This window comes from Mchenga conophoros, linkage group LG6, assembly GCF_057382185.1.
Source record: "Mchenga conophoros isolate Kocher_MC1m ecotype Shallow Benthic linkage group LG6, M_conophoros_male_GT1.1, whole genome shotgun sequence".
Lineage (NCBI taxonomy): Eukaryota > Metazoa > Chordata > Actinopteri > Cichliformes > Cichlidae > Mchenga > Mchenga conophoros.
Window position 1 is genome coordinate 26,278,408 of NC_140531.1, and position 25,020 is coordinate 26,303,427.

Below are 25,020 nucleotides of genomic sequence, written 5' to 3' on the forward strand. Positions count from 1 at the left end.
GTCCCCAACCCTTTTGGCACCACGGATCGGTTTATGCCCGACAATATTTTCACGGACCGGCCTTTAAGGCGGATAGATACAACAAAATAAAACCAGTACCGGTACCGGAAAAAGGAGATTTATTCATAACACACGTGAAAAGACCCAGGAAAACCGAGTTAACGATAAAAACGATAACAAAATAACGCTGAAAACCGATAAAAACCCTGAAAACCATACATTTCACACCTGAGCCTCAACTCTCGCAGCCCGGTACCAAACGATTCACGGACCGGTACCGTTTCGAGGCCTGGGGGTTGGGGACCGCTGCAGTTAAGGACATCCTAGACAGCTGATTCTCTTCATTTGGACGGAGTGTTTTCAGTAGGAGAAATGTGTCGTCACTCATCCAAGTTTTTTCTTCAGTCTTTTTCTGTTTAATGATGATCTTCTTCGGTTGCACTTGAGATTATTTTTGGATTCATATTTAAAATTGCAATGAAAAGCTATAAAATAAAAATTAATCACTTTGAATTGACTTCATGTCTGCTTTATTTCTGATGAAACAACAAGGGAGCACCTGGCCATGAACTGCTTGTGAGTCAATTGTCCCATTAATTTTTAACCTCTGAAATTGTAAAACCTCTCAAATTAAAGCTGAAAGTCTGCATGTCAATCGCATATTGATTGATTTACAATCCACAGTGGTGGTGTACACTAAAACTATAAAAAGAGCATCTTTTTCCAATAAATTATGGACTTCACTGACACAGTATGTAACATCATTATAAACAACAAAGACAACAACACACAGTTGGTTATGTGAACATTCAGAAGAGAAATCATGACAAAATTCTAAGAACTTGATCATGTGTTTTTATTAAATAAAGAATAAGTTACAATAATAAGACATAATGTAAAAATAACTCCATACAAGACAGGAAATCATACATCGGTGTGTCACAGCAACTTTGTGAGAAGTTGTTAAATAAATGTACATTGCGAGTTTTCACTGAGTGACAGGGCTGGGTGATACGTGTGTGCGTGGGGGCCATCAGCTTAGTTTGGGGGTAAGACAGCAGCGCTTTACCTTATGATATATCAATTAAATTTACACATCACACATTCAGAAACACAGTAACTGTTAGTGGATGTGAAGTTGCAGGAATGAGTCAACCGACTGGCTGTAATCAAACAGGCAATATTAACACAAGCATGCACACAAACACAGGAACAATGGTTCATTAACACTGCTTCAGATTTCTGCTCGAAAACCTCTGACTGCACTAAAATCACGGACAACTACTACCATACTGTTGCACACACTTGATTTCAAAATCATACAAATACATATGATTGATTAAAAAGGCTGAATGGATTTAAAAAAAGATTGAGATATGTTAAAAGATTTGTAGTTTGTGTTCTAATGCAGACAGCCTGTGGCAGAATATCATATTTAGTTCCTGAAGAAAACCTGGCAAACCCCTTGGCAATGTTATAATATTATGAAAAGGGTGATATTATCAAAGTTTTTTGTAAACCCAATGTCTTTGCTGCTGACAGCAGAAGAGTAAACTTCATCAGAACTGGATGTGACATATTTGAGAAAAAAATCTCAGCAGTCAGAACATCTGGGGCAGATGGAGCTGCTCCGTTAAACTTCTTTAATGTGGCAGCATGCTGCCACCAAGTGGTGCACAGCAGGAATTGAATATTAATACAAATATATCAAAAATATTTCAATTCTCCTGCTCTCCTGTGTGCAAAAAAAGATGCGATGACCAAACCAGTGATGGGATTTCTTTCGGGTTTAATATAATATTTTATTGAATGGCTACTTGCCATGAATGGTAATGATAAAGAAAAAAACAACAACCAAAAATATTTAAACAAAACAACGTTTGCACTGATAGTAGTGGCTCTCAAAGACCAAAAACAAGTCATTCCAGCTGGGAAAGCTTGTATATGCAATTTGTTATAATTCCTGCATCTATTGCCTGTCAACTATTTAAACAGGAAACATCTAACAAAAATCAGTCTGAACCTTGATAAAATATGCATGGTGGAACTCCAAGAGCACAGCTCATTGCTGCAAGTGAACACAGATGCAGTTTCCTGTATGAGCACTGTGCTGAAACAAAACACGGTGAGCTGCATCTGCATGAACAGCTAAATTTGTGTTTGTTACCGTGAATCACTGAATCGGCAGCGAGCAGTCACTCACCATGTGGACTCCTTATAAACTGCATTTTACATGTGACTAATGCTGCAACTCTCAAAAGAAAGTTCATTATTTTCCTTCGTGGACTCGGTTATTAAAGAAGGCAGCACAGCTTGTAATGTTCGTTAAACCCTCTTGACAGTAAAGCCGCTGGGATTCTTCCTTTAAATGAACAGCTGCTGCTCAGAATTTAAAATCGGCAATTTCAACAGAGCCAGCCGCAGAGCCGGCTAATGCACCGTTGCTACACAGGAATTATGATTTTAATATTTAGAGCAAATCACTTTGTTTGTCTAAACTCGGCTGTCAGTTGCTACACAACACACAGGCTTAAAAATCAGCCTCCCGTACACGAGAGACACGAGCACTTTCCATGTACACTCTGAACAATGAGAAAAGGCGCTGGCAGTGGAAAAAACGTTACCGGCACTAAGTCTCTTTTACATTATGTCTTTCCTCCAAAGACTCACTGGGATGAATGGAAAATGGTAACAGAGGGGTTTGATATGCTTGGTGGGGAAGAATATGAAGAAAAGGATGGGTGGAGTTTGGGGATTAAATGACACCAATTCTTAACACATTAATTTTCTTTTCCACGCATGCAGCAATGCTGTGGTGATAAGGATTATAGTATTTTGTAGATTCATCTATTGGACTCATTGTTTTCACTCTCTCTCTGACTACAGGTTGCTCTCCTGGGTATCAGCGGATGATATGGGGTGCAGACCTCCGTTCTCATTCAGTCTCTTGGCACGGTACGTTTCATAGTGAATGTTATGAGTGACTTCCTTCAGATCCTGCAGGTGAGACCTTCAAAAGATGAATGTAAATACAGAGAGTGGGCGAGTTATTAGTTAAGTACGTTCATTTGACAGAGGAAGGGATAAGAGTTACTGTGTTTTGAAATACAGTATTGTTGTTCTTGTGTTGTGGTAATAAAATGGTAAAATCCTCCACAACAGCAAACACAAGAAACAAACGTTTTCTCACAATCAAAGAAAATTGCATAGTCTTATATTCAAAAACCGCTTTGAAAACATTTCACATTTATTATAATAAAAATGCTTTAATTTTTTTTAGAGAGGAAATAACTTTAATCGCTTTATCAAATAGCTGATCAGGACCCATCTTCATAAAACTATAATTAATTAATGTAATTTATTTTAAATGTGAATATTTGCTCTTTCTGTGATGTTAAACTATCCCAGTTTATCAGAACAAAAGTCCACCCTACAAATTTTAACTGTTTTTCTGACGTTTCAGAGACCAAATGGTCACTTAAATAAAATTTATACTCACTGGCCACGTTGTTAGGTACACCTGCTCAACTGCTTGTTAACACAAATATCTACCGTAATTGTTGGGCTATAAGCCGCTACTTTTTACACCAGCTTTGAACCCTGCGGCTTTTAGTCAGGTGCGGCTTTTCTATGGATTGTCCATGATTTTTGTCATATCGTAAGACGATTTGTTTTGTTTGTTCCGGTGTTGTACGGCACTACGTTGCCTGGCGGAAGGGCATGTGATCAGACACACAGTATCGGGTTCAAGAGTGGTATGTTGGTCACATGTCCATCCGCCAGGCAACATAGTGCCGTAAAAGTAGCGCGAAAAACAAACTTCAAAGTAGTGCTATGCGTTCAGCGGGAGTCGTGGATGATGTGCGGCGATAAACGTGCGAAAAGCAAGTTATGCCCAACTCCACCGGTGGAATCTGACAGCGTGGAAAAGTGTAAAAACATCCATGATCACCAACGGATTTCGAAGGGCTGGACTGCTGCATGATGGAGAGGAGGACACCGCCACGGCCCTTCAGAGGGTGTTCGACTCTGACACTGACAACAAAGGAAAGAAGCTGAGAGTGGATGACGTAGCCATCCTGAGCCTGTTCGTATCCGACACTGGAGAAGAGGACTTTGGTGGTTTTAGTGCGCAGGAAGATGGTGGTGAATGACTGACTTTTCTTCTTGTTAAAGCCGTGTCACTGCACCTGAGCCTAAAAGGTAGTCCAATCTATTTTTCTGGTGTGCTGTAGGTTATTGTTATGTACTACATTTGTTACTCATTTATGAAGCACAGTACATGTTTCCTACTTGTAATTACCACTACTTGTACATATACCTAAAAAGTTATGCAAATATGTACCCATAACTTGTTTTTCAAAATATTAATAAAAGTGGTGTGTCTCCAAACAGCCATCTCTTTCCTGACAATTCGATTTGTGCATATTCTCTTACATATGATAAGTCAATATTGAAACACCTGCGGCTTTTAGTCAGGTGCGGCTAATGTATGTACAAAACAGGATTTTCCCCTGATTTTAGCTTGTGCGGCTAATATTCAGGTGCGCTTTGTAGTCCGGGAAATACGGTAATTAGCTAATCACATGGCAGCAATTCAATGCATCCAGGCACGTAGAAGTTCAAATTGAGGATCAGAAATCATAACTAGAGTTTACAGAGAGTAGTCTGAAAGCAAGAAAATATCCAGTGAGTGGAAATTCTCTAAGAGAAAAAGGTTTGTTGATGTCAGAGAACAGAGGAGAGTGGCCAGACTGCTTCAAGCTGGTAGGAATGCAACATTAACTCAATTAAATAATTGTTACAACCCAGGTATGCAGAAGAGCATCTCTTAATGCACAGCACACTGAATCTTGAAGCAGATGGGGTACAGCAGCAGAAGAGCACTCTAGGTGTCACTTCAGCAATGCTAGAAACAGGAAACTGATGCTGCAGTTTGCAGGGGCTTACAAAACAATGGAAAATTAAAAAATGTCATCTGGTCTGAAGAGGACTGATTTCTGCTGTGACATTCAGATGCTAGAGTCAGAATTTTGGCCTTAACATCCTGAAAGCATGGATACTCTGCCTTGTATCATCAGTTCAGTCAGACGGTGTTGGGCAACCCAATACTAGCACTGTGTACCTAATAAAGTGACCAGTTACTGGCGATCAATACATTTGTGTTACTGTTAAAATGCTGAGAAAGTTTACTAATAGAGAAAAGTGATTTTTTTCTTTGTTTTATTTCATTTCTTTATTCCACTTTTTTTGCATTATTATTTAAAAAAATGCTTTAAAAGAAAGTTTTACCTGATCAGAAAATCTCTCAGCTGAGCAAACTCACAATGGTTTGGATTTTCAACTGCACAAAGCAGAAAAACAGAGACAGAAATCCATCAACATCAGTCCTGTGTAAAAAACCAAACAGAGAAACTCGTTCATGGAGAGCGTTTGACTCACCCTCCACAATTCCCCACGCTGTCTTCCTCCCCAGAACCCGTTTGCCGTTCACTTGATATTCTTTGTCACTCCCCACCACAGCAAAGGGCATCGCCTCCTGTGAACAGAGACATTTGAACATGGTTCAGTGTACCGAAGAGAGCTACGCGAGGTTTATGAGATGAAACAAATGCACCACATGCCCAAGTGCCCTGGCATTCTGCTTAGAGGACTCGCTGCATGTTTGTGAAAGAGGCTGGGTTAAAGCTGAGTATCAAAGATTCATTCTAATGCCAAGGAAGAAAATCGCTCCACAAATATCGCGTGAGACAAAAAAGCGACTTACTCTGATTTTATCGTTGTCACTCTTGTCTTCCATGTCATCATCAAACTCTTTTTGTGGGTAAAATTCAATCCCGCTCATCTCCAGCTCCTTCCTTACCTGGAGTGCAGACAAAAGCAAGGAAAAATGAATAAAAAAAAAAACATTAGTCACAACGGTACCCAACACTGCACAAAGGACCAAAAGTCTTTTTTAATTAATTCATTCAGTTTTTCTCTACTGGGAAACAGCCAGGACAGACTTTTACCAGCCCCTTGTGTATTTTTACTGGCCTACAAACAGGAAAATGATTTCATACATTGCTAGCTTAATTTATAAACCTACCATAGATTAATAATCTATTAGTAGATTTATATTTAATATTATAAATCTATGTCAGAAATGTAATTAGTAACTGAAACTTTAAAATAAATGTAGTGGAGTAAACACCGAATCCTGGGGTGGATGACTACTATCAGCAAAGCATACAAGAAATCTGGGAAACTGAATTGAATTGAATTTCTTAGCAAATTAAACTAATAGTTTATCTGCACACAGATGTTCTTTTTAACTCCTTCTTAATTCTGTTGCGTTGGATGGACAGGAACAGGTAAAAATACTGCATTTCTTCACATTTAAAACTATCTGAACAATCGGTTTGATGATTGATGACAAACAGCAGAACTCTCTGCCTGGGAGGGATGTGAGATGGGCAAATGAACTGAATCATTTCTTCAACAGATTTGACTCAGCCATGAGGCAGTCTGCAACATCGGCTGCAGACTCACCCACCCCCACTGCTGCTGTTCCACCTCAGACACTTCACACCTCCTCTATTCACCCTGCTCACTCCCCCCCACCCCCAACAACAGCATCCAATACACACTCAACACAAGGCTCCAGCCTGTCTCTCTCAACCACCCAGGTTAGGAGGGAACTGAGGAGGATTAATGGCAAGAAGGCAGCGGGTCCAGATGGCATCAGCTCGAGGGTCGTCAGGTCCTGCGCGGACCAACTGTGTGGGGTGATGGAGCACCTCTTCAACCTGAGCCTGAGGTTGGGAAGAGTTCCACAGCTCTGGAAAACCTCCTGTGTTGTACCAGTGCCAAAGACTTCACGCCCCAAGGACCTCAACAGCTACAGGCCGGTGGCTCTGACATCCCACCTGATGAAGACCCTGGAGCGGTTGGTCCTGGCTCAGCTTCGGCGCCTAATAAGCTCATCACTGGACCCACTTCAGTTTGCCTACCAGCCTGGCATTGGAGCGGATGATGCCGTCATTCACCTCCTACATCGTTCCGTCGCTCACCTGGAGACCGCTGGAAGCACTGTGAGAATCATGTTCTTTGATTTCTCCAGTGCCTTCAACACCATTCTTCCCTCGGTTCTAAAGGACAAGCTGGAGAACTCTGGAGTGGACCATCACCTCACTACCTGGATCCTGGACTACCTCACCGACCGACCACAGTATGTGAGGACTCAGGGCTGTGTGTCGGACAGGGTCGTCTGCAGTACGGGGGCCCCACAGGGAACGGTTCTGGCTCCGTTCCTCTTCACCATCTACACTGCAGACTTCTCCCACAATTCCACCCAGTGCTTCCTGCAGAAGTTCTCTGATGACTCTGCAATAGTCGGCCTCATCACTGATGGGGACGACAAGGAGTACAGAGGTCTGACCCAAGACTTTGTGGACTGGTGCCAGCTGAACTACCTCCAGATCAACGCCAGTAAAACCAAGGAACTGGTGGTAGACTTCCGCAGGCACAAGCATTCTCCACTGCAACCACTGAACATCCAGGGTATGGACATTGAGGCTGTGGACAGCTACAGGTACCTTGGTGTTCATCTGAACAATAGACTGGACTGGACTCATAACTCAGACGCCCTCTACAGGAAAGGGCAGAGCAGGCTGTACCTGCTGCGGAGACTCAGGTCGTTTGGAGTGGAGGGCCCACTCCTGAAGACCTTCTATGACTCTGTTGTGGCTTCTGCTATCTTTTATGGTGTGGTCTGCTGGGGCGGCAGCATCTCTGCTGGGGACAGGAAGAGACTGAACAGGGTGATCCGAAGGGCCAGCTCTGTTCTAGGATGCCCTCTGGACCCAGTGGAGGTGGTGAGTGACAGGAGAACGGCGGCTAAGCTGTCATCCCTGATGGACAACATCTCCCACCCCATGCAGCAGACTGTGACAGCACTGAGCAGCTCCTTCAGTGGGAGACTGCGGCACCCACGGTGTGGGACGGAGAGATTTCGCAGGTCTTTCCTCCCCACTGCTGTCAGACTCCATAATAAAGACTTTAACTGATCAAGCACACACATCCATACATATGCAATAATACTAAGTGCAATAATCCTTTCTGTCATCGTTGTATTTTTACTCAGTTGTATATAGTATTTGTATTTGTATTCTATTTTTATCTTATTGTATATTTATTTTATTTTATTCTACTGTATATAGTATTTTATTCTATTCTGTACAGTTGTGTACTGTATTTATTCTTATTGTATTCTAATTTTTGCCTCATAACTTTTGCACTGTCCACTTCCTGCTGTGACAAAACAAATTTCCCACGTGTGGGACTAATAAAGGTTATCTTATCTTATCTTATCTTATCTTATCTTATCTTATTGTTGGTATTTTCAGGTGTATGACTTGACAGGTAAATCACTGTCTCTGGGCCAAATTGCTAGTGGCTGGCAAACAGTTCGCCCCACATTCTGTGTTTACTGGCCTTGGGATCATTGAATAAGACTTAAAAATTAGTGCCTGAGAACATGAAGTAATCAGAAAAAAGTTCACTGAAGGTCACTGAGGTTCTGGATGAGAAGTCAAATCACTGAGAAAACTTTTTAGCTGTAGAGTTTAGTAACTTGGATCCACTGCTGGTATAAAATGTTTATTACAGCAGCTTTGCACACTCATCAGTAAATATCTATGAAGAAAGACATTTTGAAGTCAGATTATTGGTGAAACTCACCCTCTGCTTGAACTCCTGTCTCTCCTCAATGGTCAGTGTATCTGCTTTGGCAATGACGGGAATAATGTTGACCGAGTGACTCAGGCGCTTCATGAACTCAGTATCTAGCTGTCGAAGACTGAAGCAGAAGGACAAATAATTACAGTGAGTCATGAGGGCAGATATAGGAGATGTGGAAGCTCATAAACACTGAATAAAAGAAGGAGGCGTCTGGAATTCATTTGTCATTTCTCATACGTCTCATTACCTTTCCTTGGCCTTGCAGCGATTACAAAAGACTTACAGTGAGAATCTTTTTTTTTCAAGTGGGCTTATCATTGAACAAAGGTTGTGTCCCAGCTCTTGTTTGCTTGCACATAAGACATCCTGTCGGTCTCAATTACCCTGGCTAAGAAAGATGAGATACGCTGGCAGTAATACACAAAAGACTGTATCCACTTATTCATTAGAAAGCAATTTCACACTTGTCAGCAGGAGCTAATTGTGAAAAGGAGAGAGAGGTGTGTGCTGTCTGCAATATAAAGTAGCACACTCAATTTAAGGCTTTGATAAAGTGAAATTAAATGTTTTTTGAATAAAGAGACATTAACACTGTGAGCTTTGTGCGTGTGTGTCTCACCAGCCAGCCAGCCAGGACTTTAATGATGTTAAATAGCGTGTTTCTAAGCGATTTGAAGAAAAAGAGCGAACATGTGTAGATTCAGTCCAGACGGTTCTCATATTTCCTCTGTTTTCCGAGGTCGTCATTTAGGAACGTGGTGGGTAGCCGAAAACGTAATATGGTGACGATTTGTCACCTAGCGTAAAATGTTACGCTTTGGGAGTGAGAACGGGTTGCAGCAGCAGCATACAGTGTGTGAATGTGTGTGTGAATGGGTGAATGACTGAATGTCTAAAGCACTTTGGGGTCCTTAAGGACCAAGTAAAGCGCTATACAAATACAGGCCATTTACCATTTACAGATTACTTAAAAAACCCCACATCCCTTAAAGAATCAGATACTTAAAGATGGTCTGATTGATTTACTTCCATACAGCCAAAGCTTAACTTACGAGTGTCCGGTTGGGGAGATAAAATAGAGACAGCAGTGCACCCTGGTGTCCGGGATTCGCTTCTTTCTGGTGATGTTGACCTCCTCCTTCAGGAACTTCTCATACTGCTCATTGATGTATTTGGAGATGGGCTCCCAGCTGTGGATACAACAGAAGCAAAACATCACCGAGGCAGGAAAAAACATGTTTGAGGGAGCACTGATTCACTCCTAAACCTTGAATACAGTTTTTAAAGATGAAAGGTGGAGATTTGTCCTCGGTGATATAAGGCAGTTATTATGACATTTATGATGCTTTAACAGTGCCGGAGCTGGAAATCTCACCAGTTGTCGTTATTGATTTGGTCTCCGAAGCCCGGAGTGTCGACAACTGTCAGCTTCATCTTCACACCACCCTCTTCAATAACTAAAAAACAAAAAAAAAACAAAAACATGTTCACACAAAGAAATCAGCAAAATAAATAATAACAGCTTCAAGTCTTCTGGGAAGGTTTTGCAGAAGGTATAGGCCTGTGTTTATGGGAATATGTAACCATTCTTCCAGAAGCACATTTGTGAGGCAGTGCACTTGACATGCAAATCTTTCTCTTCTTTTTTGAACAATGGCCATAGATACAAGTGATACAGTGAGAGATAAACATCATATTTAGAAGTTATTTTAAAACTTAATTATATAATAAACAAATTATTTGGAAAAATAAGGTACATGATTTTCACCTTGAAATTTTCCAGATTATGTACCAAGTAGTGGAACTAAACCTCAGAGATTTAGGATGTTCTACTATAAAAATAAAAAAATCTACAAGTGGCTACAAGAAATTCGTTTGTCCAGGATCAATCAATCTATCGCCTGAAGCCAGAGTCAAAACCGACCCAAAAACTCCACATACAGAGGCCCAAGCCAATCAGTGAGATGATTTCACTAACCACTATGCTGCCCATAATTTAAAATCTCACAGAGCTGCAAAATTTCATCACAGGATTTGCAGGTAAGGTAGTGCATGCACCTCCATGAAATGCCTGCCAGGAAATAGCTTCTGCTTTTCAAAGAGAGCATCAGAGAAAACTGACTGTTAACCAGTGGCAATAAAGGCAAAGACCAGCTCTTTTAGATAAACAAGACAGTGGCGAAAGCAGTTTAGGAGATGTCCGGGGTCTGGGTAGCGTCTGCATCATTTCAAAGTGTTCTTCAGGATGTGACGCAGTCTGTGCAACTACCAATTCCTGCACAGCCAACATCCTCTAACATCCAATAACTGAAGGAATTTCACATAGAAAGTTGCAGAAAGCAATTACACACCTACAAGAAGTTATTTATGCTGAAGGGGGCAAAGGTAGTGTCTAAACCAAGGATGTACTTACCTTTACCACAGAAGAAGAACACATTTAATGTTTTTATTTAAAAATAAATAAAAACTTGAATATTCAACATAATGACTGAATGTTCGTGTTTGCCATAATCACACAAACAGCAAATACAATATTAATAGCATGGCCAGAATTTTTTATGCTTCGTCTCCTGGCATAATAATATCAGGGTACTGTCATCCGCAGGCAATGGGAGCATGATCACGTAAACTGTAGCAGCCCACAGGCTTGACATGTCCCTACAGTTTCCTCGGGAGCTCATAAGTCGTCAAGGACGTGCAAATGGCAGCTAGGTCCCAGAAGGCATAATGAGCACAGGCTTGAATGCTACATAGTGAGCTGTCTGCCACAGTGAGGATTTGATACTAATAGTGGGGGAGGGGCACCAAAATACGACATTTTCAAATGTTATACAGAGTAGCTGTAAATAGCGATTCGTTTGGGCTGCACTGTGGATAATTTAAAACTTTATTCAAATCAAGCACACGGCTGACTGTCACTGCTTGCCCCTGTTACCTGAGTGGAAAGCTTCTCAGTTACACAGATGTTCTACAAGAACAGCTTTCTGATTCCTCATCCTGTAACTTTGAAAGTGAGCCACAAATTGAGCTATGTTTACATCTTTGCATAAGCTGTCAGGCTGATCTACGGTTGTTACCATGGAGACATAACTCTGAGCTCTGAGGTTATCTCGCATTTTACTCACAAATACTTTGGGCTTTAAATTGGGTCATGGTTGGTCCTAGCTTTGATCAGGCTCCACAAACTGAGTTCAGCGATGTGGTGCTTTGTGACTCCTGTGAAATATGACCGACTGCCCGCACTCTCAGAAACTTCACTGAGGTTAAGTAAGACCCTTTTAAACCCCCAGTCAGTCAAACACAAGTGAAATGAAAGCACACGCAGCACGCCAGCAGATCTTAAAATGATAGTGAGCAACACCCTGCAATATGTTGGCCCTGTGAGGTCAAATGCACTGGAGCTTAAAAAAACACTGTTATCACTCATCTGCCTGCTATCCTGGGTGTTCAGCTGCTATGATCTATACTTTTCAACACATCCACTTTTCCAATGCTGTCAAAGTCAATACTGATATCATTGCTCTTTCCCAATCATCTTCTTGCTTGCCTTCAGCGAACCAATAAGCCTGCATTCTGCATACTTTAAATCTCGGCAACCCACTTCCTCACCATTTCAGAGCTCCATCCAAGCCGTCATCTTCATCCTCACCACCACCAGTGTCTGGACTCTGGATGCTGGCATTCTGCTGCTATGATGGGTCTAATTGCCAAATATTATAACTGATTCTGTATCTCAAAAAAAATCATGTTTAATTCTTCCAAAGGATTTCTTCTTAATTAATCTGTGTATTGGAGAAACAATTACAGACAGAAAGACAGAATAAACTATAAGCAGCAGCAGACCAAACAAATCTGCCATACAATCTAAACGTTGGATAAGAAAATAACACAAAAAAGTTTTAATACAAAATTGAAGCTCCTTTTTAATCTGTCAAACTCCAAACAGTCCATCATAAACGAGATGTAAAAAAAGTGTAGAAATATCAGAAGCCTGTTTTACTTGATGTTGTGTTATAAAACATGATGACCCAGCCTTAAAAGGTAAGCTCACAACTTCCCAAGTCTATCCTAAAACACTATAGCTATTTTGTTTTGCTGAAGTTATTCCACCACTATCACTGTACTTTCAAAGTAAACAGGGCGGCAGCAGAAATCTGCAGTCTTTAGTAGCAAAAACATATTCAAAGGATTATCTTAAGTGTGCATGAAACTCCAGCAGCCTGAGATTGACAAATCCAATGGATATCCACAAGGCAAAGTATTTTCTTTTTTGCAACAGAACACAAAATATCCAAACAAACAGTTTTAGTTTTCTTTTTTTTTAAGTTGGCTTGAACATCAAAGTCAACCACAAACAGGAGAGGAAGCATAAAATAACAATAAAGATAAAACAGTTTGTTTTGTATATTCTTACTATTGTCTTTGTTGCAGAGGCTAAGCTAAAGGACAAACAAGCACAAACAGCAGTGACCACATTAGAGGTTCTTCCACATGCTTTTAACACTGCCTCCTGGTGACAGCATGCAGCAACAACATGTAGACATGTGTGCAAATCTCTGCATTGAACATCGACTACTCAAGTACCATGCCAGGATCATTCAGCACCACCTGACCTCTACACCTCTGCTGCCAATCAGCTACTATCAGATCTTTAGCCTTGGTTTTCCATCATATTTCTTGCTACATGTTCCTGTCAGCTTGTTTTGTAAATGTTATTATTATCTATTTATTTATTTTTGGATATTGTACCTTTATAATAATAATGCATACTTTATTAATACCGTAGGGGATTGCTTAGTCCTCTGCACTTAACCCATTCATTCAGTGAAGCAGTACGCAACTACCAATCCAGCGCCCAGGGAGCAGTGTGTAGAGACCCTTGCTCAATAGTACCTCAGGGTAGCCGTTCAGTGGATTTGAACCCCCAAGCTTCCGATCATGGGGCGAATACTCTACCTACTGAGCAATCCCTGCCCTTGATTTTGTGCCTGTCTTTAATGAAAAACGTTTCTACATTGTAAATATTGCCTGGAAACCCACAGTGTGCCCAACTGTGCACTGGCACATGACAGCAGAAAACTGAGCAGAGATCTGTTTGCTGTTTTTCAGCCATCTCTGAACTGAATTTCAGCATCTGTTCATTTTTAGAGATTTCACCAACAGACAGCGATGAAAACCTAACCTTCTTTTGACTTTGTCTGTACAGCTACAAAACGCAAATAAGGTAGGTCTCAGCATTGATTTATTTATATGACACATAAGAGAGTTATTACAGAGCAGCTTGAAAAATTAATTCATGACAATTAAATTCCCAGCACACGGACAGTCGAAAACAACAAGTGATCAAAAGTGCCTGCAGGAGAGGCAGAAGTTGGCCCATCCTTCAGCTGCTTAGATTTCTTGGCAGCTTCCAGGGTGCACTGATGAACTATAAGTAGGCTATGTGGGACTTTTAAGAACATGGCCAAAGATTGTTCATTTTCTCTCTTTAATTAAGTGCTATATAAATGCCTGGCTCTAAAGAAAGAGCAGCCTCTCTGTCCTTGCACTCACCATGAGACACTGCCTTGATCTCCACAGTTTTGGGGATCTTCTCATCACGAGCCCATCCTGCACTCCTCCTGCTCACTTGGGACTTGAATAAGGTGTTCACCAGGGTTGACTTTCCCAGACCACTGTGACCTGAAGTGAAAGGCAGAAGAATTAAGGTTGGAGCACCATACAGGAAGAAAGTGTCCAAGCATAAAGCAAGTCTACTGTGACGTACCTACTACCATGATATTGAAGTCAAAACCCGTCTTCATGGTCTTCTTCCTCATCTGCTCAATGATGGTGTCGATACCAATGTATCCCAGCAGAGTGGATCCCCCGCTGGAGCTGTGGGAGCCACCATGACCATGACCGCCGCTGTGTGGTGCAGCGTGACTTCCAGCGTGACTAACGCTGTGTCCTATGCCATGACCCACGCTGTGACTGCCACCATGGCTCGGACCATGACTTCCAATGGGAACTGGAATGGCGCTCGGTGGGGGAGCAGAGATGCCGCCTCCTCCGACACCCAGGCCCTGGGGTGGGAAGGGGCTAGAAGGAGAAGGAGCCCCCACGTTTGGGGGTTTGGCAGGGACAGCTGGTTTGGGTCTAACCTCTGGAGGAACGATGTCTGACATGTCTACAGAAAAGGAAGGAAGATGAAAATAAGTCACACTGAAAAAATGACGAGGAAGTAGGTCAGTGGATCAGCCGAGGCCTCTCCTCTAGTTACTCGTTCTACATTGAAGAAATGGGTTATTGCAGCAGGCTTCGATCACCCAAACAACAGAAAAATCCTCACATTCATCTAGTCAGGCAAACACTGCTTTGTATAATTGGTGTAGTTGTATAATTTGCTTCCCAGATTTTGATGGTTATGATGAAAGGTGCTTGTAAAACAAACGTTTTATCTGTTTATTTTAAAAATATGAAGCTGGAGCTATACAAACATTATGAGGTGAGCAAAATCAGATGTTTACAATAAAGTTTTCCTTGAAGAGCGCCTACTGTGCTCATGTCCAACTCCATGCTGTTATTCTTAGACTCTACTAGAGTAGCTTTGCATGATTCACAGTTCAGAATAATGTTTCTTTACTTTAAAGTGAGTCTCAATTACCTCTTATTTCATCCACTGTATGAAATACTATTTTAGCCCTATTCTCTCCCATAAAGTCTTCTTCTCATTGGCTGCCCCTTGTAAACAAAAGGGATTTCTGTTCTCATGTCTGAGATGAGCATATTAGGAACATCTTCTGTTTTTGACATTATACCGAGGCATTGAAAAAGGACTGAAAAGGAGAATACGTTATGATCACAGTTTATGAACTCCTCCCCTTCCTCCTTCCTAAAAAAATCTGGTACTGACTGGAGCTGTGGTACTCAAGGCTAGCAGACACATGGAGTTTACGTATGAAAAATGTAATTAATGCATAACTGTCACTTTCAAATTTCATAACCATGTGAATTGTATTAATGAATGAATGAATGAACTAGCTGATTAAAATAAAAGTTAAGAGAAGTTGAAGAGACTTAAATGTGGCTAACATTTATTTTTCTTTGTCAGTTATGTAATAAAGTAAATATCTTTGAGTTTTCAATTAAACAAATCAAGACATCTGAAGGTCCCAACATGGACACAGATGTACATTTCAGGAGGGATCCAGTCCACTGCCTCATCCGACCCAAACCCCACACAACAAAAGCACAAAAGAAAGCTGATGACTGAGAAGAAAAACTGCTATAACATCATTTGTTTCTTTTTTACCAACAGATAGATGTTATGTCTGCGCTCATATTTCACACACATCCATATACAAAAAGAAAAGCTGAAGAATATGACAGAGATGGAAGGAAAAGGGAGAGGGAGGTCCAAGTCTGAAAGCAAAATAGCTCTGAGACACAGTATTTGAGTTTAGCAGCATAGTTTCTAGTTTAAAAATAAGATTCATCTTCGGATTAATGCTGCCTGTGCTTTTTGAGTTTGCTTCAAAGGTTGAGATAAACCTTATTCCTAAAAGTGTGCAGAATGTTTTGAACATAAGCAGAAATCTTGATGAAACACAGATCAGCTGTTAAAGTCCAGGGGTTAATAAATCAATTTATAAAAAGATGACTCATGCACAGTTTGAGCTTGAACATAACATATGAGACAGAACTGAATCAACTCGTTATGCTCACATCTAACCACAAGAGTCCACACGGCCCTAAGCATTTAACTCAGCAGGTAGGAAATCAAATGAGAATAGCTGAGAATAATGACTGGAGAGTTAAGCTGTTATTATTTTATTAAGTTATCACATATTACACAGACAGTGTAAACAGTAAAATCCACTATTGGTGTGCAGAAGTGCCTGACAGAACCTGAAATTAGGGCACTGTGAATAATTTAATTGATTCCTGGAAATCTAGCATTTATAATCGGGGAAGTTCTTGCACTAATGAGTAACAACTACCCCGAAAGACTGCAGAGGTGGGGCAGCATCTGACCTGACCTGAGTTACAAAAGCGCTGCTCTAACCTCCAGCCTTCATCACACCCAGGTTGCCCATCTATTATTTCTATCTGCTCAACACAGCAGAGTATGTCTCAGCCCTGATCACCCCCCAAGTGTAGAAATCAATGCCTGACTGAACAAACTCAGGTCTTCTTAATAAAGGTGTCCTCCAGTCAAAACAATGAAAAATCATTTACATTTCATTTTAACCCCCAAAACTGAACTAACTGTTCTTTTCTTTCACCTTTTCAATGTTTATACAGTGGAATTACAAATACCTGTGAAAGCAACTCTGATGTTGATTCGAAGATTATTTTCTTTTTTAAAATAAAAGAAATTATTATATTTTACAGTGTGATACTTAATAAATAGTTGATACTATAGGGGCAAAGATAATAGCCAGCATTCTTAATATTACGTTTTTTTTTTCAATAAAACTACCATATTTACAGCAATTCAGAACGCCTAAAAGTGTAGAAATCTAACATAAAACAGAAACATATATAGAAATGTCCCTGTCTAAAAAGGCTTTATTTATTAGTTAGCCTAGCAAACTTGCATTTAACCAAAAATCCATCCAACAATGGACACACTTTGCTTGACAAATATACCCCCTAATTCAGAGGAAGCTAAAGGCTCAGTCAAGAGTAAAAATAGGACGACAACCTCCTTGTATAAATTCCCAAAGCTTGAGCCTGTTGTACATTCACAACTACTTTTGATCTCAAGGTAAATGCACAGGTTGTCTAATACGAGGCAAACTTTCTGCAAACAGTCACAGTCTGACTTGAACTGACTGCAGTCACTCTTAAAGAGATTGTCAAAGGTTTGCTGTCTAATTGATAAATGCAGATACATTGCCAACATGTTATTATCGGTCTGAATGAGTTGATGTCAATTTGCACAACTCAAGGGGACTCGACTTAGCTGGCTGTCAGTCAGTTCTGGTTATTCCTATAGACCTGGAAGGTTGTTGAGCTTAAATGTAATAGTTAAATGTGAATTCCTGCTGATTTAAACAACAGTTAAATGATGTATTATTGCAGATCGCAGATGTAACTGCCAACTTCACTCCATTCAATCCCAGACTGATCCCAAACTGATAGCAGACTGACTCTATCTGATATTGACAAAGTTTAACTTTGAGGGCATGATTGGCAATTTTTGTTATTGCAATGCTCAGCGTAGATGTTAAAAATCGCAATGATACTGTATCGTGAGTTGAGTATTGTAATTATATCGTCTGGTGAGTCCCACCTCAAGTTTTAATCATTAAAAACGAATGAAAACGAAACTAAAATTTGCACTTTGGAAAAAAGCAAAACAGGAAACTAATTGGAAAAAACAGATATAATAATTCTGGCAGAGAACCACGGATGAAATTACAATCAGCTGTCTTGTCTTTGGGTTGGCAGCAGAAACGTCAAACATGGGACACAAAAATCTCAAAAGCCTGGCCAGAAATGCAAAAAAAACCTCTGCGAGCAAGGCTTTGACACCAGTCGGGTCTAAGCAAGAAAAGATGTTTTTGTGAGCTCAGCCTTTAAGTGAAGCAAGCAGTGCAGGCAGATGGTAACAGTAACAGGCAGCAGGCCGAGCCAAGATGTTGATGAGCTTAGTCCTTCAGGGTGTACAGCCTGCTGCCATGCTTTAAGTCACAGTCCTAGATACATGAGTCCTGATCATACATACAGGTCACTGAGGCAGAGGCTGTCACTTTGATTCATTCACTGGCCATGCAGCTCTGCCCCCTCCCTGCCTGCCCTCACAAGCCCACACTGCAATGCAATTATTTCGAGCTACACACTACAGCAAATGTAGGAAACTGAAGCGTACGATATCTGAGGATGCTCTGGCTACATGAAGGCTAAAACTCCCTTTTTTAAAATCCCTGTTTGAAAAAATAATAAAATGGCCAAGCTCATGAAAGTTAAGAGCAAACGTGCTTTAGCATATAACATGAATAAAAGCGTCCTTTTCTGCGTGTTTTAAGTGACTACCCAACGTTAGCTCTACCAAAGCCTGTCGCCCTCATTGTTTCTCTCACCAGTCACGCTGGATAATAACGTTAACGGCTAGCTGCTAGCGTGCACCCGCTAACGGTCGTCACACTCACCAGCTCCCGTTCAACTGACCAAACGAGCTCGTGGAGACAGCGGGCGACCTACAGGCGCTCTGAATTCGAGAAGCCGTAATATCTATCCACCACACTGATAACAATAACAGGAACGCTCATGTAAAGAGGAGTCCGGGTACCTCTCCTTCCCTCTGGCCGTGAGCCCCCTCCTTTTCCGTTACCAAGGCGACAAGAGGACAGGGAGTGGGGAGATGCAGCGCACATGCGCAATATGACTTTATCTCAAAGGGACTTTTTTTTTGGGTACAGTGTCTTCTGTCAGAGCTAGAGTATTTATAGCGAGCAATTTGAATTGTGTTATAATCAGTGTCAAGTCCAGACATGGGAGATGATCTTTAACAGTGTTGGTGGATAAAGAAGATGGATCCTTTACTAATAATGTTGTGAAAAAGTACTTGCCCAATTCCTGATTTATTTTCTCTCTCTCTCTTTTTTTTTCCATATGTGCAACATTTGTCACACTTGCCTCTTAAATCGTGAATTATCTGTTTTTAATTCTGTGGCCTGATTACTGCCAGACCTGCTGAATTGAGAAATCACTTAAACAGAACCTGCCTGACAAAGTGATGTAGGCTAAAAGATCTAAAAAAGAAACACGCAATGCGACAGTCTACAGAAACAGATTTGAAACAAAGTCATTGACATCTATCGGTCTGGAAATGGTTACAGAGCCATTTCTAGGGCTTTGGGATTCCAGCAAATGATGGTGAGAGCCATTATCCACAAAAGGAGAAAACTTGGAACCTTCCCAGGAGTAACTGACCAACCAAAATTACTCCAAGAGTGCATTGGTGACTCAATTGGTGACCTAAACTGAGACAGTTTAGGTCAGTGTTCGCGCTTCAACAATAAGGGACTGGGGAAATATATGTATCCATGGGAGAGTTCCAAGGAGAAAAAGGTCGCACAGGCTCGTTTGACATTTGTTAAAAAACAAACAAACACCCAAACATCTTGATGATCCCCAAGACTTTTGGCAAAATATTCTGTGGACTGTGGACTTTTGGAAGGTCTGAGTTCCAACAACATGCCAACAGTCAAACATGGTGGTGATAGTGTGATGTTCTGGGGCTGCGTTGCTGCTTCACGACCTGGACAACTTGCAGTAATTAATGCAACCATGAATTCTGCTCTCTGTTTTTCTATATAGTCTTTACAATACTCATTTTTGGGTCACTTTAGGAAAAGTCATCAAATTTCAAGCTAAAAGAATGATATTGGATTTTTTTGATTTTTTTTGCTGCGGTCACTATCAAAATGAGTCAAATTTGACCCTAAACAGTGTGTACGGGTTAATGTAGATGCAAAGCTTAACAAAAACATTACTGCTATGTGGGACATTATTACTGCTGCATTATCGTTCAAGCAGAAAGAGCTTATAGCTTTAATGGCTTTGCACTGGTACATAAACAGGCTCCTAAAGTTTGAAGTCTTATCTGCAAAGTAACAACTGCATGTCTGCTAAATGCACTGTTTAAAATGTAGAAAGAAGTGCAGTATAGAGAAGTTTTCCCCCAAATACATTTTGTCACAGCAGGAAAACTACAGTGCTGAATAATTAAACTAATGATGGCTGAATATGTAGACGTTGTCTGTATGTGCCGCGCTTCCTTTTCTGTGAAGAGACACACTATCAGCTGTGACATGCCGTGAACTAAAGCACTTCAAATTTAATGCAAATGTGCTCTGATGTATCCTGCCACCGGTGGAAGCTCAGTGTGTAATGATTAACAGCGAGTGTAACGGGGCTTTCTGAGCGGTGGAATCCCACGAGAGACCCTGAATCTGAGGGTCTTGTAAGACAGAAAATATATTAACAGATCTAACTGCAAGAAATCTACTAATGAAGACTCCAGATGAAGCTGTTAGTTTAAATTTTCTTTGCTCTGTCAAATACGCCTGGTAGTTTTTCCCTTGTTGGGCCTCAGAAGCTCTCATTTTAACTCATAGGCATACAACATCCAGGCAGTGCTGAGGTACTATGTGTGCTTTGTTTTTTAATCTCTACCCTGCTATGTTACGACATGATTTAAGTTTGACACATCTGTTAGTCTGTACTTCCCAGTGTTTGTGTGATATTGTGTTGTTATTACTCTTTAGGTGTTAGAGGAAGAAAAATACAGCTGCAGCACTGTACTCACACTTTATCTCCGAGCTGCTCTCCTTTCGTCCCGCCTTCCTTTCTGCATGTTTTCAGCGTGTTTTAGTGTAAAACTGCTTTGGCACGTCTTCCTGTGCTATTCACTTTGAAACAGTCTGCTAACCAACTTTGTCACATCTCTCCTCGCCACGTCTGTTACTCTACTGATAAGAAGCGCTGCCTTTAGTCCCTCTGCTATCCTCTTTAACCACCCCCTCATCAGAGTTCCCACCCCCCCTTAGAAGTTAGAAAATTATTCAACTCCCACTCCAAATAAAAGCAGGGGCATCAAAGAGGCGCTGTTGCTGGGTTTGTTCTGTTAAAATCTTGCAGGTGACTTGGATATATTTGTACTCACCCACATAAATTGAGCCTGGGTAATACATCGTGACGTAATAGGGGTCTTCTGATTCCTCTGAGAAAAATACTTTGCCTGTTTCAGAGTCATTCAGCTGATTTAGTAGACTGGAAGCTGTTGTTGCTGTTGTTGTCTTTTCCAGGCTCTGGTATACTCTGTCAAAGACCCCCTTTGAGCTTAGGCCAAAACTGTCTGTGCTGAATGGGCAGTGTGCTACAGACGGGGGCCAGCTTGCAACATATTTCTCTGAGGGATGTTCTGGTAGCTTTGCTGGCACCCCACGGAGGTCAGGTGGTGCTAACATGTCTGTTTGATTCAGTCCTGTGCTGCTGACCTTCATCTGTTTTTCAGGAGGAGACTGTTCCTGATCTAAGCCACATCTGTGTGACTGAAGGTCAGGTTTCAAAAAGGATCCCCTTTGTGAGGTGGTGCACACACCAGAGGGAGGGTGGGAGGCCTCCTGGGTCTGAGGTGCCACCTGACATGTCTTAAGCTGATTTAACCTGTGTGTGCACTGGGAAGCCTCCATTTTCTGATCAGCTTCTCTTGACTGGCAGCTGTAATCCTTTGATAAACAGTGAGACTGACTCACTGCACATCTTACATCCACAGTTTGACTCTGTGCCTTCGACGGGAACCTGAGGGGTCTCTGTGGGGACTTGATGTTTTGAGATGCACCAGTTTCATGAAAGATTTTATGAGAGTTTCCTGCAATTGTCTGATTATTGTTTTCTTCCTGCTGTTTCCTGGGACGAGAAGCTGATAGAAATGCTGCTTCTGGTCTTGTTTCACTGTGCAGGTCGAACCGTCTCCTCCTTGCCTCGATGCTTGGCGAAACGCCTGACTGATTAAAAAGAGGCTCAGTGGAAAAGGATGTTTGAGAAGTCACGGGTAAAGCTGCTTTTTTCTCAGAATACAGTTGCTCGTATGGTGGGTAAGCTGAGGTAAAATGTAAGGTCTGAGAGTAATTGCTCTTCTGAGGGTAGTTTTTATATTTTCTTTGAGGACCTGACAGAGTGGCCGGTCCATCAAACACTGACGGAGACTCCTGGTGATCAACGTTAGCAGACTTAATGCCTTTAGAGTTAGTGGATATTTGTGTTCCTGTCATTCTACTGGGTTGAAATTCCTGGTGCTGATTGATGTTCCACTTTGGTTTAGGTAATGCAGTAATGTCTGTACTCCTTTGCAGAGCCTTTGCTTCATCTTTGGCAGTATTGTCTTTTTTACTTAGTCCAAGTTTGCTTTGCAGAAAGCAAGGATTCGAAGATGTGACCGGGCGTCTGTAGGATTCTGAGTAAGTCTGATGTTGAGACTCTCTGTTCATACGACCTTTTCTCATCTCAGGGTGAGTAAAGTCCAGTAAAGCATCCTGGTCAAGAATTTCATGCTTTATCTCATTTGATGTCTCCGCTTTGACATTACAGATGGGAATCGATTTAGCACGTCTTTCTTTTGCAATAGGAGAAGGCTGTTTTACTGGTGGATCGTCTGAGCTCGTCCCTTGGCAAAGGGACATTGGAGATGGGCTTAGCCTGGGTGTTGGGACTGTCAGAGTTGGAGATACACTTGGCTTTGGTGCTGGCTGGTGCAGTAATGGAGAAAGATCACTCGCCTGTGAGGCGGGAAGATGAAGAGAATCACTTGGCTTTGGTTTGACAGTGGGAAGAGTGAGAGAGGAATTTGGCTTAGGAGAAGGAGAAATGGAGGTGCTGGGTTTTGCAGAGAGAGACTGAGAGCTGCATGTTTGAGGTTTGGTCCTTGGGAGGGTTGAAGCTCTTTCTCCATGGTTTCTCTGTGAAAGCTGACATGATTTACTCCTCGAGGGCGGGCTTGGTGTCTTGGATGTCCAAATTGAATCAAATGATCTGGAAAGAAAAAAATGTACCAATAATTACTAGATTATGTAGCACAAAAAATCCAAGACAGAAAAACAAACCTCACATTAATTTACCTGTCCGCCGTGTACAGCTTTGTGTTGTGTTTTTCAAAGATAAGTCCCTTCTCATCAAATGATGGGATGTGAATGGCTTTCTTCTTAATGACGGGAGAAGAAAGAGGCAGAGGAGGTGACAAACACACTTTTGGATGCTCCTTTGTTTGTCTGCTGGAGTCAGGCACTCGTGGGATCAAAGGTGCCAGACGGTTAAAAACACTCATTCTGTTTTAGCAAGACAAAGATGCAAAGAAAGACTAATCACATGATGAGAATGAAGAAACTAAGAAAAAATATAACTTGTTTTATATGAATAGAATAGAATAGAATAGAATAGAATAGAATTCAACTTTATGCCAAACATCATTTCTATAAACACTGTCCAAATTAATAGAAAATGTGGGAATAACATTCTTAAAAAAATACTCAAATTAACTGAAGTGCAAGTTTCAATTAGATTTTTTCCTATTGAATTTTACTTAACAAGCAGCACTTCACAATATTAGACCATACAGTGTTAGAGGTAGGACCCAAAAATCAGATAATCAATGTAGAGAGAAACACGGCAACAGCGGGGAGGAAGAACTCTCCACTTAAGGAGAAGCGAGGAAAGAGAAACATAGAGAGACTGCAAATGACAAACAGGGCAAACTTTTAATAAATATTAAAGGGGTAAGATAAAGAACAGAAATATCTGCAAACTACACTTATATCAAAAGTTTGAAAATCTTACTGTAGTTCCAAAGGAGTGTTAGATTTATTTACTTTAATGGTTTAATGTCATCGATAAGTGCAGGTGAAGCGAATCCAGTATTAATCTGTTTAAAAATAAAAACACGTCTAGGAAGTCTAAGCCAATACACCACATTTTATCAACTGACTATGTTTTTATATATATATATTGAAATATTGAATAAGCACTTATGTCTGTACAGAAAATATGTAGTAGGGCTTAAGTACCACATAATTGCATAAAATCGTAGCACTCAAGTTATGTAAAAGTGCAGCACTTTTATGAGTGCATTAAATTACTTTTAAACACTGCAGTCTGAGGCAGCATGGCTGGTATGCACCAACACTGAAAATACCAGCACAAAACAGTGTTTACTATGAAAAAAACAACTGTTTTTTATTCTTTAGTTAGAGCTGCAGAAAAAGACACTGACCTGACGTGTGGCGATGATGCCCCGTGTCTGCTGCTGACAGACTGAGAGAGTAAACAAGGCACAGTGTGTGAGACTTGGAGCAGAGCAGTAGGAAGTAGTGGGCACACAAGTGCCATTCTCTCCATACCTCGACACTGAGGCTTCACTGTTGCACTCCCACACTGGTGTCTCATTTGATTTGGTTCGTGGGACACTGTGAAGCTTGTCTGATTATAGCGCAAAATATGAGTGACAGAAGCACTCAGATCATTAACTTATGTTTGATGCTTTTATAGAGCCTAGTCACAAAAACATTAATGTCACAGGTGAAATGATGCATCGCATACTTCAAACCAGATTAAGCTACTACATCGTCCTCAGCTGCAGAGTCTGGGCAGAATAGTAACAAGGTACTATAGACAAACAACCCCACACCTACAAATGCATTTCATAATAATGTGAATGCTCCTCCTCTGCTGACAACTACACTGTCAGAGTTTGTTTTTTTCTGCATTACAAGAGAAAATATGAATATCTACGCATGATTTCTGTTGCAGAGC

General features: G+C 41.1%; 2 protein-coding genes across 4 annotated transcripts; both read right to left on the reverse strand.

Moving 5' to 3' along the window:
- Positions 1–832: 832 nt before the first annotated feature.
- On the reverse strand, positions 833–21,158 carry septin3 (septin 3). Of its 3 annotated transcripts, none has more exons than XM_085277090.1 (10): positions 21,023–21,158; positions 14,489–14,890; positions 14,275–14,403; positions 10,097–10,178; positions 9,774–9,911; positions 8,722–8,839; positions 5,768–5,863; positions 5,443–5,539; positions 5,293–5,344; positions 833–3,010 (listed from the first exon to the last, which is right to left on the reverse strand). In XM_085277090.1, exons 2-10 carry the CDS (start codon positions 14,886–14,888, stop codon positions 2,881–2,883), a joined length of 1,242 nt encoding a protein of 413 aa, XP_085133216.1. In that variant the 5' UTR covers positions 14,889–14,890; positions 21,023–21,158; the 3' UTR covers positions 833–2,880. The 3 variants fall into 3 exon arrangements, with proteins under 3 accessions (XP_085133216.1, XP_085133214.1, XP_085133215.1); XM_085277088.1 differs by lacking the exon at positions 21,023–21,158 and adding an exon at positions 19,001–19,100; XM_085277089.1 differs by lacking the exon at positions 21,023–21,158 and adding an exon at positions 18,861–19,051.
- A 120-nt stretch (positions 21,159–21,278) lies between these two features.
- Positions 21,279–23,539, reverse strand: LOC146572732 (uncharacterized). The gene is made up of 2 exons (XM_085278504.1): positions 23,334–23,539; positions 21,279–23,247 (listed from the first exon to the last, which is right to left on the reverse strand). Exons 1-2 carry the CDS (start codon positions 23,537–23,539, stop codon positions 21,279–21,281), a joined length of 2,175 nt encoding a protein of 724 aa, XP_085134630.1.
- Positions 23,540–25,020: the final 1,481 nt, after the last annotated feature.

Bases quoted from the DNA above. Each gene is read 5' to 3' on its own strand.
- septin3 (XM_085277088.1), bottom strand. From the start codon at position 19,085: ATGTGCGCTGCATCTCCCCACTCCCTGTCCTCTTGTCGCCTTGGTAAC. The intron at 14,404-14,488 runs GTACGTCACAGT...CTTTCACTTCAG, and splicing joins CTTCAATATCATGGTAGTAG to GTCACAGTGGTCTGGGAAAG. The intron at 10,179-14,274 runs GTGAGTGCAAGG...TTTGTTTTTTAG, and splicing joins GATCAAGGCAGTGTCTCATG to TTATTGAAGAGGGTGGTGTG.
- LOC146572732 (XM_085278504.1), bottom strand. From the start codon at position 23,539: ATGAGTGTTTTTAACCGTCTGGCACCTTTGATCCCACGAGTGCCTGAC. The intron at 23,248-23,333 runs GTAAATTAATGT...TTTTCTTTCCAG, and splicing joins AAGCTGTACACGGCGGACAG to ATCATTTGATTCAATTTGGA.